The sequence below is a fragment of the Chiloscyllium plagiosum genome, chromosome 22, assembly GCF_004010195.1.
Source record: "Chiloscyllium plagiosum isolate BGI_BamShark_2017 chromosome 22, ASM401019v2, whole genome shotgun sequence".
Taxonomy (NCBI): Eukaryota; Metazoa; Chordata; class Chondrichthyes; order Orectolobiformes; family Hemiscylliidae; genus Chiloscyllium; species Chiloscyllium plagiosum.
The window spans coordinates 43,020,633-43,044,652 of NC_057731.1; the positions used below are offsets into that span (position 1 = coordinate 43,020,633).

Here is a 24,020-nt window from a genome sequence, read left to right on the forward strand (position 1 = left end):
GATCTTTGAGGAGCCCTATTCTCTCCCTAGTTACCCTTTTGTCCTTAATATATTTGTAAAAACCCTTTGGATTCTCCTTAATTCTATTTGCCAAAGCTATCTCATGTCCCTGTTTTGCCCTCCTGATTTCCCCCTTAAGTATACTCCTACTTCCTTTATACTCGTCTAAGGATTCACTCGATCTGTCCTGTCTATACCTGACATATGCTTCCTTCTTTTTCTTAACTGAACCCTCAATTTCTTTAGTCATCCAGCATTCCCTATACCTACCAGCCTTCGCTTTCACGCTGACAGGAATATACTTTCTCTGGATTCTTGGTATCTAATTTCTGAAGGCTTCCCATTTTCCAGCCATCCCTTTACCTACGAACATCTGCCCCCAATCAGCTTTCGAAAGTTCTTGCCTAATACCATCAAAATTGACCTTTCTCCAATTTAGAACTTCAACTTTTAGATCTGGTCTATCCTTTTCCATCACTATTTTAAAACGAATAGAATTATGGATATACCACCATTGGGCAGCAAATAAGGTCAGGTGCACAAAACAGTAAATAAATTCATGACCACTTAATATATGCAGTGTACACAGTGCCACCATTAAAATGGTCCCCAGACTGCAGAGTTGACCAAACAATTTTGTTTATTTTAGCAGGTAGAATATCTGCAACCATAAAATAATATAAATGAATATTTTTAATTATTAATAAACAAACTGCAAAATAAATTGCAATATAAATTATGCTTAATGAACTTCTGAGTTCTGCACAGTCCCCAGAAAAACTGGAAGGAACACTGGTTGGCAGTGTCTCTTGGATTAATTATGACACGTGTGCTATATGTAATTTTACCTGTAGCTGCTGCAATTCCCGAATATTGGCGTCACACTGGAGCTGAAGGTCTCTCATCTGATTTTCATGTTTCTGGTGCTGCTGTAGCCTTTCATTTTTCTGTCTCTTCTCCTCCTGGCTAGCAAACTGTCCAGATAAAGCACAGTGAGAATAATTGCTAGCTAGTAACTGATCAGGTAACTTGATTTGTTCAGTGAGTTAGTCAGAACAATTACAATTCAAACTTCTCCTAACTCTCTATGTTCACAGTAAGTTAGATTCCATGAGCTAGTTATTTTCCCTCTAACTGAAACTTGTATAGCTCATGTATGGAATAAGTGGATACCATCCTGCAGTTTAATACTTAAAATTTAAGTTACATACCAGAAAAATGTAGAGATAACTCAGCATGATCTCTTTATCATTCGATAGGCAGAACAACACAATAGCAATAGACTATGTTCTACACTAAAGTGAATTTATAAAGATGTAAAATTAGTCAGTAGAATAGACAGAAAAATAGCTCTTGGCTTTCACCAATAATTTAACTTGTTTTCTAACAGCAATGTAACAATTTATTAAATGTTTAAAATCCATTAAGTAGATTTCAGATTAATGACACATAGTTACACACACAGCAACAGATCAAAAGTACAATAAAGAGAAAAATATATGCATTCCCTAATCTGTTGTTTTCCAGAGGAGGCAGTGGCACAATGGTAATGTCACAAGATTAGTAATTGAAATGGTCAAACTAATGCTCTGGAGATATGCAAATTCTATTAATAAATTTGCAATTGAAAATAGTCTCCATAATTGTGAACATGAATTCATTGTTGTAAAATCTCCTTTAGGGAGTATAGCTTACATAAGACTCCAGCAACGTGGGACTACCTTCTGAAATAGACAATAGGTGCAGGATTAGGCCATTCTGCCCTTCGAGCCTGCACCGCCATTCAATATGATCATGGCTGATCATCCTTAATCAGTATCCTGTTCCTGCCTTATCTCCATAACCCTTGATTCCACAATCCTTGAGAGCTCTATCCAACTCTTTCTTAAATGAATCCAGAGACTGGGCCTCCACTGCCCTCTGGGGCAGAGCAATCCACACAGCCACCACTCTCTGGGTGAAAACGTTTCTCCTCATCTCTGTCCTAAATGATCTACCCCGTATTTTTAAGCTGTGTCCTCTGGTTCGACACTCACCCATCAGCGGAAACATGTTTCCTGCCTCCAGAGACTGCACGCAGTACTCCAGGTGTGGTCTCACGAGGGCCCTGTACAGCTGCAGAAGAACCTCTTTGCTTCTATACTCAATCCCTCTTGTTATGAAGGCCAGCATGCTTTTAGCCTTCTTCACTACCTGCTGTACCTGCATGCTTACCTTCATTGACTGGTGTACAAGTCTCTCTGTACTGCCCCTTTCCCTAAATTGATTCCACTTAGGTCGTAATCTGCCTTCCTGTTCTTGCCACCAAAGTGGATAACCATACAGTTATCTACATTAAACTGCATCTGCCAAGCATCTGACCACTCACCTAACTTGTCCAGGTCACCCTGTAATCTCCTAACATCCTCATCACATTTCACCCTGCCACCCAGCTTAGTATCATCAGCAAATTTGCTAATGTTATTACAAGTACCATCTTCTATATCATTAACATATATTGTAAAAAGCTGCGGTCCCAGTACTGATCCCTGCGGTACCCCACTGGTCACTGCCTGCCATTCCGAAATGGAGCCGTTTATCACTACTCTTTTGTTTCCTATCAGCCAACCAACTTTCAATGCAAGTTAGTACTTTGCCCCCAATATCATGTGCCCTAATTTTGCTCACTAACCTCCTATGTGGGACTTTATCAAAAGCTTTCTGAAAGTCCAGGTACACTACATCTACTGGATCTCCCTTGTCCATCTTCAGAGTTACATCCTCAAAAAATTCCAGAAGATTAGTCAAGCATGGTCTACCGGGCTAATCAGTTCAAGGCCTATTAGGAATAGGCAACAAATGCCTTACCGCTGATGCCCACATTCCAAAAAAGAGTTCAAAATAAAGGTCTCCAACAGCTCAAATTTAAAATTCTCATTCTTGTTTTTCAATCACTTCAAAACTGAACCTCACATTATCTTTGAAATCTCTTGATGCCTGGCATCCCTCCCATTTCCTGAGCACACACTCCCTCTGATTTTTTCTCTCATGAATTCTCCTTTACCTTAACCAACCCTTGTATCTGCATATTCAGCTATAAAGATCCTATGCTCTGCAAATTCATTTTCACAGAATTGTTATAGCAAAAGAAGATGCCCTTCAGCCCATCATCTGCAATGGTTCGATTACCGAATGCCAATCTCCTGTCTTTTCCCCATATAATTTCTATCCAAAAAAATCATCCAACGCTGTCACTGAATGGCTTAATAGAACCTGCCTCTACCACATTTCCAGGCAGCGTATTTAATACTCTAACTATGACTTCTCACATCAAGCTTGTTTGCTTGTACATCACTTTAAATCGCTCTATCGTCTTTTTTTCTGTTACAAGTGGGTACAGCTCTCCCTACCTATTTGATCCATCTTGCTCATAATTTTGAAAATCTCCTCTTACCATTCTTCTCTCCAAGGAAAACAGTCCCACTTCTTTAATCTATCCTCATAACTGAAGTGTCTCATTCATGGAACCATTCTTGTAAATCTCTCCAATGAATTTGCATTGTTCCTGTAATGTAAAACCTACAACTGCACAATAGTCAAGCTGACATCTAACAAGTGTCTTATATAACCTCAACATCAGCTCCTTGTTCTTGTACTCTATGCCTCTATTTATTAGACCGAAAACACCATATGCTTTATTAATCTTATTTTTCACCTACCCTACTACCTTCAATGATCTGTGCACATGGACATCCTGGTCCCTCCATTTCTGCATCCAAAATGTGATCCATATCACGTTAGTTTTGCTCTAACACATTCTTACCAAATGCATTAAGCGAAAAGTCCTCTGGTCACCTGTGAATCTTTGACCTCATGCCCTCAGCCACCTCTCCTCTACCCCACATTGTAATTCTGACCTACTTTGTATCTCCCTTCTGCTCTATTATCTATTGTACATTTGACGGGCTTACAACATCCCAACTGCTTTGCTGTAATGACATACTTCTGAATGTTGTGATGTAGAAAAAATGGAAGCCAATTTGCCAACTTTAACAACAACAACTTGCATCTTTAATGTAATAAGCCTCTCAAGTGCATCAGATAAAAACAAAATATGACAGTCACGTGAGGAGATATTAGGTCAGCTGACCACAAGTTTAAGCAATTTCGTAAAATTCAAAAAAGTGAGAGGAGCAGAGTTGGAGAGTATATTCCAGAACTCAGGGCGTAAATATGCTCTCAGTCCTTGATTCCTACAATCTTCCGTCATTATTTGTCCTGGGCCAATGTTTATTAAGAACTATGGTCAAAGAGGCAGGGAACAGACATTATGGAGCAGCTGCCCTTACCTGTTTAATTTTCTCCCGGTCTTGCTCTGGTGAGCTCGAGGAGCCAATTCGCAGACTCTTTTTGAACATGGCCATGCGGGTCTTGGCTTCACTGCGCTGGATTTTGGGCAACCTGGCTCTCTCCTGAGTTTGTCGATTCTTCAGATCCTCGATAAGTCGCTGGTTGTATCTCTGCATCTGTTCCATTTCCTATTAATGAAGAAAATACAGGCTATTGGCCAACAAGTCAAGTCAACACATGCACAAATATTCACTCCTTATTTGAAATGCTTTGATCTAACATTGTAGGGCAAATAAAGGACAGCTTTACAAATCATAAACACAGAGGCAGGAGATTGCACTAAAGGGAGAACAACAAGAACATAGAAAGAATGGAGAGGGCAACAAAAGGAGGTGGTTTGTGTTCCTGCAGTATAGGAGACCTACTTGGACAATTAACACTTTCCAATAACTCCTCAGACCCCAACATTTTTACATTTGGCTCACTCTACTGACAAGTTATAGTTGTAGACAGTCATATAAATGCTGTGAATAGCAGACTACATGCTGACCTTCTCATGCCTTTTTAAAAGTTGGTGCCTCTGCATGAAGTATTGATCTTTCAACTGCTGCTTGAGAAGTTGATGTTTTTCTTGTAGATGCCGCTCCTCCAGTTCCCAAATTGCTGCCTCTCTGGCTAAAATAAAAAGAGGCAAAAATAGTGTTGTTGTCCCTCTATCACATCACACAAATCTGTTGCACACTTGTCCTCCCAGTGTTAGGTCTCACCTCTCATCAGCTGCTGTTTGTTGTTGAGACACTCGCGTTCAATGGTAGCAAGCTCCAGTTTGTGCTGATGAATAATTTTCTTCAGTGCTCCATCCAACTCCTGCTGCTGCTTCTGGAGAAACTCCTGTTCCTAATGAGGGACCATTGTGAGATGCACAGAGAATGATTGATAATACAAGCCACAAACTAGCCATATGGAATACACAGGCACAATATGCTAAAAACAGATGGTAGTTTATCGGTTATTAACCACGGGTAGAGTTACTTAACAGGTTAATTAATTCTATCCTAATTAAATGGAAAATGAATGGTCGACAGGCCAATCCCAAAAGGCAGTGGTTTAAAAAAACTGATAGAAAAATTAAAGAATTAAAAGCATTTTTATTCAGAAATGATGGGGTCTGGAACTCACTGCCTGGAAGGCAGCTAAAAGACAGAAATCCTCATCATATTTAAAAAATACTCGGATGAGCACTTGAAGTCCACAGCCTGCAAGTTGAAGAGCTGGAAAATGGTCTTCAACAGGCTGGCATGCTTTTGACTGCACAATGGGTTGAATGGTCTTTTCTATATAGTGCATCTTTCATATTACCTATATTTCCACTATTTGGTAAGCTTATAAACTTGCAGTTTACCCACTACATACTAATGATGTTGCTGAGCTTTAGTGTACTGACCTCAAGGCAAAAAATCTAATTTATCCCATTATCCTTCAATATTGTGATAATTTGTTTTGCGTGAAACGACTACTCAGTTTCTCTGATGTATTTAGCCCCATGATATCTTTTGAGCAAAACTTACTTCTTCCAGATCCAATGTTAGAAAACTATATAAAATTGTTGTAGTTCGTGGTTTTCATGACTTCAGTAATAGACACACAAAAATCTACTGCTGTGGTTTCCTGAAAAATCAAGTGATAAAATTCCCCCTGTTCACACTGTGGCTCCTAACACAGGCACAAGAGACAAAAGATAGGATTTCCTGCCTTCACGCACACAACGACAATGCTCACACAGGGGTGAGACAAGACACATAACTGGATCTTTGTGAACAATTAAAGTTCGACACTGTGACACCATGCAAACATGAGCAATGGAAGGAAATCCCTTTCCATGGGAATGGGGCCTGGTAAATGTGATTGGGCATAGTTGCTTGTACTACTACTAAAGTAAATGCAATGTGGCAGAGTCTGAAGTGCAAGTCTAATTTAACCAAAGACAGTTAATCACTCAAAACATTGTTAAACTCTCCATTCATCTCTATAATAATGCCAATTTCTACTTGGCAATGAACCATCAATTGGGTTTCAACTATACTTTCAGCAACTATAATAAAGGCGAGAGATATTAAAGTGTTATGTTGTATATCACAACTATAGCTAATTAAATCCTTGCTGAATTACTGTAAGATTTAGTAACTGTGAATACAGAGTTGTAAGTCATACAGCTGCATGTAACATCAAATCAAACTGATGCACAAACCATAGCCTTATGTTACAACATAAAAGAAAATCTGTGTACAACAGACCAAAAACTGAAGAATTTAAACTTACACATTGCTAAAAGTAAACGACAGGAACACAAGGTGCAGAGGGAGGGGATGCTGGGTTAGCAAGTTGTGCATAGGGGGAGATGCTGGATCAGCAAATCTAGGGAGTACATATGGTCAAGTCGAGGGTGGCGGACCTCAGATTCAGCAGGTTACAGGGGCACCAGATCATGATGCCCCACAGGGTCAGCAGGTTAAACTGGGAGAGCAGGGTCAGCAGATTGGGGCATGCAGCTTCAAAAGGTCGAGATGGCATGGGGTCAAGACGTTGCGGGCGAAGGCTGAACCAACAGGTTGGTGAGCAGGGTCCACAGATTGGATGGTGCAAGGTATACAAGTCAAGGGCACGTGTTCAACAAGTTGGGAGTGTGTACTACAAGGTCAGCACATTGGTGGGGGTGCATAGCAACAGAATCAGAACAAAGATTTGTAGGGGGGCAGTTCTACAGAGATTCACAGTTATCAGGCCCAGAGAGATTAGTCGCAAGATAATCAAGCTGCAGGGAAGGCTTCAGGGTCATCAGGCACCGAAATGAATTACAGAGCCACAAAGAGGGTTGGGAAGGATTTGTGAGGGGAGGTGCATTTGATGAGGCTGAGCCAACATTTTGTTTTTATATATTCATCTATGGGATACGGGCATCGTTGGCTGGCCAACATTTATTGCTCGTCCCTGGTTGCCCTTGAGAAGGTGGTGATGACCTTGCCTTCTGCTGCAGCCCAACAGCTAACTGTTCAGACCTTGATATAAAAAGGGCGATATTACACTGATTGCCAGACATCTGCAGCTCCAGAGAACATAAACTGCAGGAGGAAGTGGTCTTCATGACTGATAACCAACTGAGGGAAGTCCAAATCAATCCATGCACAATTGGAAGCGCATCCTTTACAAAACATTATTTTGCTTTAGGAGGCCTGCATCATGGGTGCTCCTTTATCCCAATTCTAGGCAGAATCCATTCTTTCTGGGATAGCATTTGTTTATACAATTGCTTATAGTTCTTGCTGCTCCCCAGAAATCAAAAGGAATAGGAATCTCTGCAATGCTTTGTGGTGTTAATCAATCTTTACATAACCAGAAGAATCCACACATTTCTTGATTTAAGCAGCATCTTGACTTCATTTTTATATTCTCCATAAATCACCTAATCACTAAAGTCTTGAAGACACTGCATGCAATAATAGCTGCAAATATCTATCCCACCAGATACTGAATTCATGCATAATCATTACTAAAATTGCCACATTGCTCCTTTTCTAGGAATAATGGGCACCATTTATAATCCTCTTAATCAAGTGCTGTGATGTGTGCTAAATTTTAAAGAGAACAATAAGTAGTTGACCTATAAAGTGAAATAAATATTGAATGACTATCCCATCTGCATATTGTTGGAAAAGACAATTGAGTGCAACAATGGAGTTGATAAAGAGAAACTGGCCGATTGAGTTTACTTGGATTTCCAAAAAACATTTGTAATGTTTCACATTAAATCATGGATTTGAGGGTGATATCTAGCATGGATAAAGGACTGGATAACTAACATGATACAGAGATTCAAGTTAAGTTTTGGGTTAACAAATTGTAACTTGTGAAGTGCAAGAGTGATCACTGTGCCATTAAGTATTTGCAATTTCTGTTAATAAATTGCATGAAAGGACAGATTGTATTATTATCAAATTTGCTGATAGCAAGGTAGATAGGAAACAAGTTAAGAGATGTCACAGACTGCAGAGGGATATAGTGAATGGTTGGAAGATAGGTGAGAGTGGAGTGAAATGTGGCAAAGCACGAGGGATTCCAATTGGTAGGCAGAACAGAGACAGAACATTGCTTAAATTGAGTCAGACTGTTGCATTACAGAGAGATCTGGATGTCTTGTACATGAAACACAAAACTAAAGTGTGTACAACAAGTAGTTAGGAAGGGAAATGGAATGTTGGCCTTTATTGCAAAGATAGTGGAAATTAAAGTTAGGAAAGTCTTGCTTAATAGAACATTAGCAAAACCAGAGCAGAACAGAGAATACTGTGTACAGTTTTGGTCTCCTTATTCAAGGAGAGATATACAGTGTAAGTCCATTATAACATGTTTGTCTGGGTCCAGAAATTGGAACATAGTTATAGCTGAACCAGATAGATGATCCTATGCAGGAACAGAGAAAGAGCCATGAGAGAAGCAAGTTGAGGGGAAAGTCACAGCTGAGGGTAGAGGTCCAAGAAAGTCAAGTCAGACCAGAGTTAGGCTGAGGCTGGGGATTGTCAGTTGGATTGGGCTAATAAGATTGACCTAACTTGGGAGCCGTTAAGAACCCAATGCTGTCAAAGAATATCCAGCATTAATCAACATTGTATCAAACATCACTGTACTTGCTTTGGAAACAGTTCACAGAAAGTTCAGGAGGGTGATTCCTGGAAAGAAGGGATTGACCTTTGAGTAAAAATTGAACAGGTTGGTTCCCTTCTTATTGGAGTTTAGAAGAATAAGAATTGATTTTATTAAGAAAAAAGAAGATTCTGCAGTGCTTCACAGGGTAGATGCTGAAAGCACATTTCTCCTGGAGCAGCAGTCTGAAACAAGAGAATACAGTTTGAAAAATAAGGGGTCTCCTATTTAAAACCGAAGTTAACAGTTTCTCTGCATCTATTCAATTAAGAAGCAGCCTTCACAAAACACCACACTGCTTCAGGAGACCTGTATCATGGGTGCTCCTGTGTACCAATTCCAGACAGAATCCTTTTCACTGGAATAGCATTTGTTTGTATAATGTTTTGTGGTTCTTACTGCTTTCCAAGTAAATATTTGCTCTGAAATTAAACATTTCCAAATATCCGATTGGATCATCCTTCTATATTCTAAACTCAAGGTAATACAATCCAAGTTCATGTAACCTGTTCTCTTACTTTAAGTTTTTAACTCTTACAATTATAAAATTCTAATTCTACAATAGAAACACAACATTGTTGTAAAAGTGTTATAAGTTTCATATTCATTTGTACTGAATTATTGTCAGTTTAGGCTGTTGTTATACTCAATATGAGTTAAACTGAGGTTGATCCAAATCACAAACCAAATTCCAAGAGCATAATAACATTGTCTGCTCTTTCCTACCCAGAGGTATGCCGGAGTGCTCCCTCTTTTCATGATTTAGACTTGAGTTTCTAAAACAAAGAATCAGGTTCAACTGATGACAAACACCAGTACTTGGATTGATCAAATACTAAAACCCAAAACATGCTAAATGGTCCACTGCACACAGACAGACAGATAAAACATGACAAACTCAAGAATCAGACAAAAGGGTGGAGGACTTACATCCTGAAGCTGTGCGTTGAACAAGGTACACGAAGATAACTGAAAAGATTGAATCATAACCTGGGCGACACCCTGTGGATCAGAATACAGTCGACTTCGCACATCAGCGAATAGACAAGGCAGCAGCAAAAATCACAACCAGACCATCCATCGCAATCAAACTGCTGGGTGCAGGTGGAAAGAAACACTGAGCAGCAAGCACAGCATTATTACAGAGGGGAAGGCAAAAAGAATACCAAAGAAGGCAGACTAAAGCTTAGGCAAAGGGTCTCAACAATTCCTTAACCTGGCTTTTCTCTCTTCAGAAACTGATGAAGCTGCTGTGCATTTCCAGTTGTACAGATGGAAGGAAAGAAAGTATCTTGCAGTCACAGAGCAAAGGTTAGACAGCTTCCAGCAGGATTTGGTTACTGAGAGAGTGCAGCATGAGGGACACAGTGTGCCAGGCAGGTTTTGTACAATGAAACTTATTTGGCAGACAGTCAGCTAATGTGACTGTCATCCATTAAATCTTGAAAGAACGAAAGGTGTATAATCCAATGGCAAATAAAGACGACAAAGAGATCAAAACTGTAATTGAAGCCTAGTGATTATATTTGATGATATTAGCAGTTGATAACTAAATCCATGATCCTCTCCATATTATCGTAACTCAGGAATTAACCAGCTCAAGTTTGCAAAAGGCTCTTGGGGTCTCATTAAGTGATCCCAGGCTCCAACTCTGTTACTATTAAAACCAGGAACATGATAAAACAATTGAGCACCATATGTCTTCTACGATCACCTAACTGAACATTGTCACAATCCCGATGGGAATCAAATGCTGGAAATCAAGCCTCACTAATTTCACAAGTTATCATAAGTGCAAAATTTGATCAATTTAGTTTCGAAGTGGTTAATACTGTTCTGTGACAAGATAAATTCATTCACCCTCAGTCTTTATACAGGATTTCTACAATTTCTTGACACCTATTTTCTCAAAATTTCAACCTATTCCAATATGCTTGCATTCGTCATAATGCATCTGCATTATTCTTTACAATGATGTGAACAATTCTGATATTATAAAGTTGAATTTTAAAAAAATCAATAAAATAATCTCAGTTATAAATTTTTCAACAAAAATTACGGAGTCATGGTCAGTGCACGTTAGTGTTTCTTTGTGGCAGTGAAAGTTATAAACTTCAAATACTTAATAGCCAGTATCGCAGTGTCCTTTTTCATTGTAGAGTACTTCTTCACATAATGAAGATGAAATAATACAGATAGAAACAGACCCATCGGCCCAACATGTCTATGCCAACCATGGCTCCATTCTAAATTAATACTATCTGCGTGTGTATGGTCTGTATTCCTCTATTCCCACCTTTTCATGTCTACCTAAATGCATATTAAACGCTTATTATAGCTGCTTCCACCACCTCCCCTAGCAGCATGTTCCCAGCATCTACCACCCTCTATAAAAAAAAGCTTACCTCACACATCTGCTTTAAACTTTCCCCACCACAACTTAAACCTAGGCCCCCTAATGTTTAACATTTCTAACCTGGGAAAAACACAACTATCCACACCATTGATACCTCTCATAAATTTTATGTACTGCTAAAATGTCACCCCTCATCTTCTGATGCTCTTGTGAAAACAGTCCAAGATGGTCCAACCTACCCTTATTGTTACAACACTCTAATTCAGGCAACATCCTGATCAATCTCTTTTGCATTGTCTCCTAAATCTCCACATTCTTCCTATAAACAACCAGAACTGCACACAATGCTGCTGATGTGGATTAACTATAATTTCATACAGTTGCAACATGACTTGCCAACTTTTATACTCAATGTCCTGAGAAGTTAGCAATGACAATAATCAACACTCAGCTCTAGCCTCCCAGACTGCTTTGATCTACCACAATGCATTGTCATAAGAAATCTCCCTGGCCCTGTGCTCACGCCTAAAACATCTGGATAACAGGGATGCCTACATCAGACTCCTAGTTATTGACTTTAACTACACCTTCAACATCATAATTCTAACCAAACACATCTCTAAACTCTGGAATCCAAGACTCTGCTCGTCCCTATGCAACTGAATCCTCGACTTTCTGATCCACACATTACAATCAGTAAGGATAGGCAACAACACCTCTTCCACAATAATTCTCAACACTGGTGCCCCACAAGAGTGCATTCTCAGACCCCTACTATACTCCTTATACACTCATGACAGTGTGGCCAAATTCTGCTCTAACTTAACTTACAAGTTTGCTGATGACATCACCGTAGTGGGTCAGATCTTAAATACAAGTCAGAGTAAATGAAAAAGATAAACAACTTAGTGGCATGGTGTAAAAACAACAATCTCTCCCTTAGCATTAGCAAAATGAAGGAGCTGGTCAATGACTTCAGGAAGTGGTGTGGAGGAAGTGCCCTGTCTGTATCAATTAGCTGAGGTGGAGAGCTTCAAGTTCCAAGGAATAAATATCACCAAAAATCTGTCCTGGTTCATCTGCGTTGACACTACAGACAAGTACATCAACGTCTCAAAGCTAAATAAATTTGGCATGTCTACAATAAATTACTGATTTTTATAGATGCACTATGGATAGCATCTATCCGGATGCTTGGTATGGCAACTGCTTTGCCCAAAACCACAAGAAATTACAGAGGTGTGAACACAGACCAGCCCATCATGCAATTCAGCCTTCTATCCATTGACTTGGTCTCTCCTTCCTGCTACCTCAGGAAAGCAACCAACATAATCAAAGACCCCTCCCACTCTGGTTATACTCTCTACCACCCTCTTCCAATGGGAAGACACAAACATTTGAAAACATGTACCAACAGATTCAAGAACAAGGTAACCTCGTTATCAGACTTTTGAACTCTCTTGTCATTTACTGAGTTTATCTTTCTCTGCACTTTCTCTGTAGCCGTAACACTATATTCCGCACACTGTTCCATTACACTAACGTATTTTGTAAGGTATGATTTGCCTGGATAGCACGCAAAACAACATCTTTCATTGTATCTTGGTACATGTAACAATAATGAACAAATCAAAATTAAATATCAAATCAAAATCAATTGTCATTTTAAAAGGTTTAATGAAATTAGTGGCAATCTGTACTGGTTTTATTTGTTAGGCTTGCCTTCAGCTTCTCAAGAGTTATTGGGCACTCTTTTGACTACACTACCTTTGCTGTTTTTGCAACAAATCTTTTAAGGTAGTACTACAGTGCTGAAGGTAAGTATAAATTCCCCATAAAAACCACACATCCCCAGAGGGTTTCACTGTTTAGCTTTGGGAATAAGAAGTTCTATCAGAACCTTCATTTTGGCTGTTCTTGGTAACACTTGCTCTACTTTGTGTTCCAGTTACATTAACCTAAATTCTGGCAAGATTTATTACTAAGCCATATAACAGTGCTAAAATAAGCCTTCTAATTGTTTAACATGCTCTTCCCCAGATATATCAAAATATTGTCTAAGTAAACAAGGTTGGAACTTTTGTCCGAATGTATTTCCATTGAAGTCCATAACAAGTACATAAAATGACTTAATTTTTTCACAGTACTCTGGTTGTAATTGTCCTCAAAGAACAAAGCGGGTTGTTATACCTATAACTATAAAAGATATACTAATGTCCCACTTTGTTTTTCAATAATGGTCATCCACAGTCTATCAAGATTTTTTAAGTCGTTCTTCAGAAAACTGATATTTGATTACATAGAGGTTTTTCCACTACTCAACATGCATAGAATATTCTACAGAAATGTAATATATCCTTTTTAAGATCTGGCAAAGTAAAATGCCTGTTTGTCAATGCATGAGTTTTCTGTATTCCTACATGCCCTACCAAAGGAATTTCACACAAAGCACTCAGTATCTGGGCAGTACCACTATTTTTCTTCTTTACTCATTCATGGGATGAGGGCATCACTGGCTTGGCCACATTTATTTCCCATTCCTAATTAAGAGTCAACCACATTGCTGTGGGTCTGGAGTCACACGTAGGCCAAACCAAGTAAGGATGGCACTTTCCTTCTCTAAAGGACATCAGTGAACCAGATGGGTTTTTCTCAGCATAGGAGTCTAATGATGACCATGAATCCAAATTCCAGATTTTTACTGAATTCAAATTCCACCATCTGCCACAATGAGATTCAAACCTGGGTCCCAGAAAGTCTCTGGGTTAACAGGCTAGTGATAATACCACATGACTATCTGCCTCCCTGATGAGCAAACACCCATTTCTTATCTACACATCAATGAGGATGTCTCCACTTCCTCATTAGAACTCAATTCTTAAAAACAGTAACACATCAGAACTCCTTCAGCTTCAACTTTACTGTGAAGTGTATTAACTTGTTAAAATCTAGATCTGTTTCTGAGCCTCAATTAAAGGTGGCATACCAAGCACTTCCTTTGAATTACCACCATCAACAAAAAACAGCAGTAGAAACTCTAACATCTGCTTGTAGTATTACTTTTACTTTTGGTGATGGACTTTGTTTAGCCATTCTTCAGGTCACCTGAAAAATACCTGAAACATGTTCCTGTAGTTGTTCTGTCTCTTTAACATCAGACTTTCCATAACTGTAGACAATGCTATAATGTTCACACCAGCCAAGTCGTTACATTGTATTAAATTAACTGTCCATGGATAATGACTCTTACAAAATTGTTTCAGAAATCAGAGTCATAGAAACGTACAGCATGGAAACAGACCATTCGGTCCAACTCGTCCATGCCAACCAGATATCCCAATTTAATCTCGTCCCATTTGTCAGCACTTGGCCCATATCCCTCTAAATCCTTCCTACTCATATACCCATCCAGATGCCTTTTAAATGTTGTAATTGTACCAGCCTCCACCACTTCCTCTGGCAGCTCATTCCATACACGCACCACCCTCTGCGTAAAAAAGTTGCCCCTTAGGTCCCTTTTATATCTTCCCCCGCTCACCCTAAACCTATGCCCTCTAATTCTTGACTCTCCCACCTCAGAGAAAAGACTTTGTCAATCTTCCAGCAAAATGCATAAACTCTCACTTTCACACATTACATCTGCAACTTTTCTCCCCACTGTCCTAGCCTGTCGAAGGCCTTCTGCAGCCTCCCTGCTTCCTCAATACTACCTGTCTTCCACCTATCTTTGTGTCATCTGCAGACTTAGCAACAAGGCCCTCAATTCCTTTGTCCAGATTGTGAATAATTTGTGGTCCCAAAACTGACCCCTGTGGAACTCCACTCATCACCAGCTGTCATCCTGAAAAAGACCACTCTCTGCCTTCTGCCAGTCAGCCAGTCCTCTATCCGTGCCAGTACCTTGCCCTAACTCCATGTGTTCTTATCTGATGTAGTAGCCTCTTGTGTGGCACCTTATCAAAAGCCTTCTGGAAATCTAAATAGAAAATGTACACTGACTCTCCTTTGTCCAACTTGCTCTTTACCTCCTCGAAGAATTCCAACAGATTTGTCAGGCATAATCTCTTCTTGACAAAGCCATGCTGACTCAGCCCTATTTTACAATGCACTTTCATGTGCTCTACAATCTCATCCTTAATAATGGACTCCAAATTCTTACCAACGACTGAGGAGTTAATTCACCTAACTTTTTCCCACACAAGATGATAGCTTGGAAAGGCAAGTCAGCCATTTGTTTTGCTACCTGCTGATCAGATACTGAATTGGCTCGGGTTCTCTCAGCATAGGAAACAAATAACTGCCAAGATTTCCTATTTTGTTACGAAAGCAGCATAATAGATTAGAACTCTGCAAGTGTCTATATTGTTATTGTCATATTCTAGTTGTGGCTTTGATGGGGCAAGTGACATTCGGAGTGCGCTTTGTACCACAGAATGGTTTGTACTCTCCACTTATCCCATTTAATAAAGTTTTGGCTTTCAATGCCCTTTCTAGAGGAAAAGCTGGGTTCCTCTCCAGCAGAAGAGTTTATGTAGCTTCTGAATTCCTTTATAGTTGTAGGTTTAACTGTATGATATTCCTTTTGCAAAAAAAAAATCTCTCATCTACCTCACTTTCCTTCACTCTCACCAGTGATTACATTTTTCATAACCTTAGTTAAAAGAAGCCAATTTGATCTGAATTCCCTTTCCAAACTCAGTCTTATAAACCCAAGTCCCATGGGGTTCTTGCACAACTTCTAACATTCTGAACGAAATGTTCCAATTTCTGACAATGATAACACTCACAACCCATCTGATCTGAGGAAGAGGAGATCTTGAGGTATTCCCAGTAGTTCCTTCTCTACCTTGGTACTTGACTTGATTTCATTCTCCTACCTTCAATCCTTCTCAGATCTATGGCATAATGGGAACAAAAAATGTTTATGGATAAGCTCAGGATCATCAGTGACTCCTGCTGCATGTCTCACAGTTTCTATACTCTGATCTTCCAACATAAGTTCGAATTACTAAAGTAAGTGAGTTTTTAAATTCTTCTAAAAGAATAATCCCACCAAGAGCTTCATATGTATTGAATCCACTGGTCAAAAATACTTTGCTTTATCTTTTCAAATTTAAAGTTTTTCCAAGCTGTTCCCTTAAGTTTTCAAACTTTTGCCTGGAACTAACTCACATACACGCAGAATAGCAATTTTTGCATAATTCATAGGAACTATTCTGACAGTGATATGCAAATTTAAGTTGTTTTAATTGTCAATTTGCTTTGTATGTGCAAAGTCCAATTTTCCTTCGACCATTTAATTTGTTTTGCTCCCTTATTCAAACGGGATTTTAAAAAATTCCCCTTTTCCTCAAATTTTGGTTAAGCTTGTAAAAATTTAGACATTTTGTTACTGTACTTTAGACAATGCATTGGGTTTTCTTCATCAGAACCTTCTCTGACATCTGAGGCTATTTTCTTTAAGTGCAACTTTTTAAGCCAGAATTCTCTCTTATTTCTCTTTTCTTCCCCTTTAATGTAGTTTCCAGCCTTTCAAATTCATTCTCTATCCTTCTCTCTGAAGTTCAAGTCTTTTAATCTCCATGCTTTGCAATTCCACTGTTTTATTTTTCTACCTCAAGCCGAATCATCGCTTGCCAGTAAAGCAGCTTGAACATGAAACTCAACTATAACTGCCTCCAAATGACTCACTGCTGGGAGCACCTGGTCTCTCTTGTATTTCCATAGATCCTAAATACTGTATTAATATTTTAATGATCTCTTCCTTAGATTTTGCAAGGAATACCACCTTTAACTCCTTTGTCTATTCAATGGCTTTACCATTTGTGAAATCTCATAAACCACGTCATTTTCTCTGTCTGCAGACTAGTTTTAGTTGCTTCTAATGCCATCTAATTTTACAGTAAAACCAGATATCTGGTCCTTTTTCTTTATCTAATCTCATCATGACACCAGGAACACGTTCAAAGATCCCACTGGGTTCTCAAATATGCCAAGACTCTGGATAGATAGTCCACTGGAAATCAAGCCCCACCATTTCTCCAGCCATTACAAGTGTGAAATATCTCCAATTTAACCTCCAGGATGACTAACTGTGACCATTATCTCAAGAGAAAAACGCTCACACCAGGTTTCATCAATAAAAAAAACTTATTCTTAATACAAACTTGATATGGAAACTTAAACTTCCCTTTAAATCCAAACCTACACAGAACAGATCAGAGATTAACAGGTTTTTTTTTAGGAATATCAAAAATTGAAAACATACACACTAAAAGGCACAAAATCAGTGGCTAGGAGTCCAATCAATAATGGGAAATGACTTTTTTTTTGTTGTTTTGGTGACGAAATCACATTGTTATAGACTGTGGTGATCTTCAATCCATAGCCTGGACAGTTGGACCTAGGTCTTGGCTTGTATTATAAGTTTTCTTTCTTCTTGCAAATCTTTGAGTGTTATTTATTTTACAGATAAAAAGAATGCAATATCACTTACTGCAAGCTTTCTGCAGGTCACAGTTCTAACTAATGACTTCGCTCAGTTCAGTGACAAACTGCCTCTTGCATTCAATCCAAACCTCTTTGCTGGGTACCTGATGTTGGCATGTCCAAAAAGAAAGTATCAAAATTCTGCTTGTTTCATATGCTCTGAGAAAGCAATTATGACTACACAGCTTCATTTTTCTTTCAAGTTGTGAAAAAAATCTGAACTTCCATTTTCTGGTTTATACTTCCAAATAAATTGTGTATAGTCCTTAAACAGAGTTACAGGACTAATTAAGGAGAATACATAGCACAGTAACAGGTCATTCAGCCTAATTAATCTGAAGAGAGAAATAGAGTGACAAGATACTCAACTGTTTACACGATATATAAGATTTCCCCACATCGCATCTCAGGATTTTAGCATATCTTTCTACTGTCAAACTAGAATCCTAGGCCAAATCATCCCAGTCGCTCTATCAATAACCTTAACCTCTTTCATAAGGCCAGAAGTGGTAATATTAATTACCATTAATGACACTTCAGTTGGTGAAACAGTGCCCATGTTTCACAAGACCGAGATATCCGATAAAGGTCTGCCAAGTGGCAAATAAGATTTGCATCAGACAAGGAACAATATCTCTTGTTGGAGATAGTAATCTAAACATCTCCCCTTAACATTTAACAGCATTGCTATTGCTGATTTCTATCCCTAACTCCTTCCAACCAAAATCCTCCAATTATACAGCTCAAAATATACCTGGACCATTAATATAAATACTGTGACTATAACTTCAGGTCAGAAACTGAGAATTCTGCTGTAACTCATATCTTAAGTTCCCAAAAATATGTCTACCATCTAGAAGGCACAAGTCAAGATTAAGATCTCCAATTGCCTGGACATGTGCAGTTCCAACAGCAGCAAAGGAGCTACAGAATACAGCAGTACATTTGATCAGTACTTTATCCACCATTTTAATCACTCACTCCCATCACCACTGGCACATCATGGGAGCAGTTAGTACCATCTACAAAGCATACTGTAGTAATTCATCAGGCTCCTTTGACAGCACTTTCCAAAGCCTCAACTTCGACAAACAAGAACAGCAGACATGTGGGAAGACCATCTCATATCAATTTCCCTCCAAGTCGCACACTTCCTGATTCAGAATTGCTGTTCCTTGACTATTATTGGGCCACGGTGGCTCAGTGGTTAGCACTGCTGCCTCACAGTGCCAGGGACCTGGGTTCAATTCCTGCCTCAGGCAACTGTCTGTGTGGAGTTTGCACATTTTCCCAGTGTCTGCATGGGTTTCCTCCAGGTGCTCCGGTTTCCTCCCACCATCCAAAGATGCGCAGGTTAAGTGAATTGGCCATGGTAAATTGCCCGTAGTGTTAGATCGGGGTAAATGTAGGGGAATGGATCTGGGTGGGTTGCTCTTCGGAGGATCGCTATGGACTTGTTGGGCTGAAGGGCCCGTTTCCACACTGTAGTGAATCTAATCTAAACAAAATCCTGGAACTTCCTTCATTACATTGTGGATGCACACATTTAATGAAGTTGATCACCAGCAGCTTCTCAAGGGATAAGCACAGATATAAGCAAATAAAAGTAGACAATGTTGTCAAAAAATTCATTTCTCAATTGATATGTGATCAATAGTAAAGCTTCTGGAAGAATAAGGTGATACATTTACAGTGCACCAAACAGTTTCATTAATATTAAGATATCCATACTTACAATCTCAAATTGGAAATTAAATTTGTTGCCAACAATAAAATTGGATTAAGTTGGATAACAGTGATGGAGATTCTACTATTCTTTATCATTTTTTTTTGCCAATATGTCTCTTAATTAAACTTAAAAATAAGCCATTAAGTATTAAGTTAGCCTGGAGCAGTGTTTTGTAGAGGAATACGACAGTGCTATTTTCTGGGTCTGTAGATTGGAAGAAGCAAAAATTACCTTTAGTAGAGTGATATGCTCTTCTTGTCAGATGTGGGAGTTTAGGGAGAGTGTAAGGGTTACTGAGGATTATATCTGCAATAAATGCAGTTGGTTGCGAATCTTATCAGATCGAATGAATTGATTGGTGAAACAGTTAGAGGCAATGTGAATTTACAATAGCAAGGGGAGGTGATGGATGGCAGTTATAGGAAGGCAAAAAAGTTGCAGATACAGTCACATAGATGGGTTAGCTCCAGTAAAGGTAAGAGAGGTAGGCAGGTAGTGCAGGAGAGTTCTGTGGCTATCCCCATTTCAAACAAGCATGTTGTTTTGGAAAATGTTGGGGGTGATGGATTTTCAGGGGAAAGTAACAAAAACAGCCAAGTTTCTGGTATTGAGACTGGCTCTAATGCAATGAGGGGTACGTTGGGTTCCAAGAGATCAATTGTAAGGGGACTCTCTACTCAGAGGCACGGATAGATGTTTCTGTGGCCAGCAGCGAAAAATCAGAATGGTACGTTGCCTCCCTGGTGCCAGGATCAAGGATGTCTCAGAGACAGTGCAGAATGTTCTCAAGGGGGAAGAGGGACCAGCAGGAGGTCATTGTACACATCGGAACAATGACATAGGAAGGGAAAAGGATGAGATTCTGAAAGGAGAACATAGAGAGTTAGGCAGGAATTTAAAAAGGAGATCCTCGAGAGTAGTAATATCTCGATTATTTCCGGTGCTGCGAGCTAGTGAGGGTAAGAATAGGAGGATGGAACAAATGAATGCATGGCTGAGGAGCTGGTGTATGGGAGAAGGATTCACATTTTTGGATCATTGGAATCTCTTCTAGGGTGGAAGTGACCTGTACAAGAAGGACAGATTGCACCTGAATTGGAAGGGGACAAACATACTGGCAGGGAGATTTGCTAGAGCTACTCAGAAGGATTTCAACTACTAAGGTTGTGGGGTGTGTGTGTGTGTGTGTGTGTGTGTGTGTAAAAAACCCAGGGAGATAGTGAGGAAAGAAATCAATCTGAAACTGGTACAGTTGGAAAAGCCGACAGTTAAATAGTCGGGGCAATCAGGGACAAAGCAGAGAACAAGGTAGGACTGATAAATTAAACTGCATTTATTTCATTGCAAGAACCCTACAGGGAAGGCAGATGAATTCAGGGGATGATTAGGAACATGGGACTGGGATATCATAGCCATTACAGAAACGTGGCTCAGGGATGGACAGGACTGGCAGCTTAATGTTCCAGGATACAAATACTACAGGGAGGACAGAAAGGGAGGCAAGAGAGGAGGGAGAGTGGAGTTACTGTACTGAGAGAGGATATTCCCGGAAATATAACCAGGGAAGTTATTTGGGTTGAACTGAGAAATAAGAAAGGGATGATCACCTTATTGGGATTGTATTATAGACATCCTAATAGTCAGAGGGAAATTGAGAAACAAATTTGTAAGGAAATCTCAGTTAACTGTAAGAATAATAGGGTGGTTATAATAGGGGATTTTAACGTTCTAAACATAAACTGGGACTGCCGTAGTATTAAGGGTTTAGATGGAGAGGAATTTGTTAAAGGTATACAAGAAAACTTTCTGATTCAATATATGGATGTTCCGACTAGAGAAGGTGCAAAATTGACCTACTCTTGGGAAATAAGGCAGGGCAAGTGACTGATGTGTCAGTGGGGGAGCATTTGGGGCCAGCGACCATAATTCTATTCGTTTTAAAACAGTGATGGAAAAGGATAGGCCAGAGCTAAAAGTTGAAGTTCTAAATTGGAGGAAGGTTAATTTTGATGGTATTAGGCAAGAACTTTCAAAAGCTGATTTAGGGTACATGTTCGCAGGTAAAGGGTCGGCTGAAAAATGGGAAGCCTTCAGAAATGAGATAACGAGTCCAGATACAGTATATTCCTGATAGGGTGAAAGGAAAGGCTGATAGGTGTAGGGAATGCTGGATGACTAAAGAAGTTGAGGTTTGGTTAAGCAAAAGAAGGAAACATATATCGGGTAGATAGATAGAATGAATCCTTAGAAGAGTATAAAGGCAGAAAGAATATACATAAGAGGGAAATCAGCAGAGCAAAAAGGGGACATGAGATAGCTTTGACAAACAGAGTTAAGGAGAATCCAAAAGGTTCTTACAAATACGTTAAGGACAAAAGGGTAACTAGGGAGAGTATAGGGCCCCTCAAAGTTCAGCAGGAGATGGGGCAGATACTAAATTTGTATTTTGCATCAGTATTTACTGTGGAAAAGGACATGGAAAATATAGAATGTAGGGAAATAGATGGTGACATCTTGAAAAGTGTCCATATCACAGAGGAGGAAGTGCTGGATGTCTTGAAACACATAAAAGTGGATAAATCCCCAGGACCTGATCTGGTGTACCCTAGAAATCTGTGGGGAGCTAGGAAAGTGTTTGCTGAGCCCCTTGCTGAGATATTTGTATCCTCGATGAGGTGAGGCGAGGTGCCGGAAGACTGGAGGTTGGCTAACGTAATGCCACTGTTTAAGAAGGCTGGTAAGGACAAGTCAGAGAACTATAGTCCAGTGAGCCTGATGTCGGTGGTGGGTAAGTTGGAGGGAATCCTGAGGGACAGAATGTACATGTATTTGGAAAGGCAAGGACTGATTATGGATAGTCAACATAGTTTTGTGCATGACAAATCATGTCCCACAAACTTGATTGAGTTTTTTGAAGTAGTAACAAAGAGCAGAGCGGTGGACGTGATCTATATGGACATCAGTAAGGCATTCAACAAGGTTCCCCATGGGAGACTGATTAGCAAAGTTAGATCTCATGGAATAGGGAGAACTAGCCATTTGGATACAGAACTGGCTCAAAGGTAGAAGACAGAGGGTGGTGGTAGGGGCTTGTTTTTCACTTTTCACTGGAAGCCTGTGACCACTGGATCGGTGCTGGGTCTACTACTTTTCATCATTTATATAAATGATTTGGATGTGAGCATAAGAGGTATAGTTAGTAAGTTTGCAGATGACACCAAAATTGGAGGTGTAGTGTACGGCGAAGAAGGTTACCTCAGATTACAACAGGATCTTGATCAGATGGGTCAATTGGCTAAGAAGTGGCAGATGGAGTTTAATTGAGATAAATGTGAGTTGCTGCATTTTGGGAAAGCAAATCTTAGCAGGACTTATACACTTAATGGTAAGGTCCTAGGGAGTGTTGCTGAACAAAGAGACCTTGCAGTGCAGGTTCATAGTTCCTTGAAAGTGAAGTCACAGGTAGATAGGATAGTGAAGAAGGCATTTGGTATGCTTTCCTTTATTGGTCAGAGTATTGAGTACAGGAGACGGGAGGTCATGTTGCAGCTGTACAGGAATTGGTTAGGCCACTATTGGAATATTGCATGCAATTATGGTCTCCTTCCTATTGGAAGGATGTTCTGAAACTTGAAATGGCTTAGAAAAGATTTACAAAGATGTTGCCAGGGTTGGAGGATATGAGCTATAGGGAGAGGTTGAATAGGCTGGAGCTGTTCTCTCTGGAGCGTCGGAGGCTGAGGGGTGACCTTATAGAGGTTTATAAAGTAATGAGGGGCATGGACAGGGTAAATAGACAAAGTCTCTTCCCTGGTGTGGGGTGTGGTGAAAGGGTTAAAATTATGTCCCAATACATGTGTGAATCTTATTATGAATATGTTACCGCAACCGCTCTACGAGAACTGACGGCTCCCAGTTCCGGTAACATGTAGAGTGAGTATAAACCAGTCCCGTTGTAAGTACGAGACCTGGTTGAGGCGACACTGCGGGGAATAAAATACTTATATTCTAGCAAACTCGTCTCTCAGTTCTTTTCTCCTGTTCTGTGTCAGACTACTTTCCTGCGAACCCGATCCTTGAGAATTTATAAAACAGGGGGAGTCCAGAATTAGAGGGCATAGGTTTAGGGTGAGAGGGGAAAGATATAAAAGAGACCTAAGGGGCAACTTTTTCACACAGAGGGTGGTACATGCATGGAATGAGCTGCCAGAGGAAGCAGTAGAGGTGAGTACAATTGCAACATTTAAAAGGCATCTGGATGGGTATATGAATAGGAAGGGTTTGGAGGGATATGGGCCGGGTGCTGGCACGTGGGACGAGGGACTAGATTGGGTTGGGATATCTGGCCGGCATGGACATGTTGGACAAAGAGACTCAGCTTCCGTGCTGTACATCTCTATGACTCTATATCTCAGATTT

General features: G+C 39.8%; 1 protein-coding gene across 3 annotated transcripts in view; it reads right to left on the reverse strand.

The window, feature by feature from the left end:
• Positions 1 to 24,020, reverse strand: part of slka (STE20-like kinase a) — a 109,019-nt gene that overhangs the window by 13,253 nt on the left and 71,746 nt on the right. For 2 of the 3 annotated variants that reach the window (XM_043712880.1, XM_043712878.1), the window contains 4 exons: positions 5,097 to 5,226; positions 4,880 to 5,004; positions 4,329 to 4,517; positions 849 to 974 (listed from right to left, as the gene is read on the reverse strand). In XM_043712880.1, the coding sequence (XP_043568815.1) occupies positions 849 to 974; positions 4,329 to 4,517; positions 4,880 to 5,004; positions 5,097 to 5,226 (570 nt within the window). Of the gene's footprint in view, positions 1 to 848; positions 975 to 4,328; positions 4,518 to 4,879; positions 5,005 to 5,096; positions 5,227 to 9,957; positions 10,030 to 24,020 lie in introns of all 3 variants that reach the window. The other variant, XM_043712879.1, reaches the window with a different exon arrangement.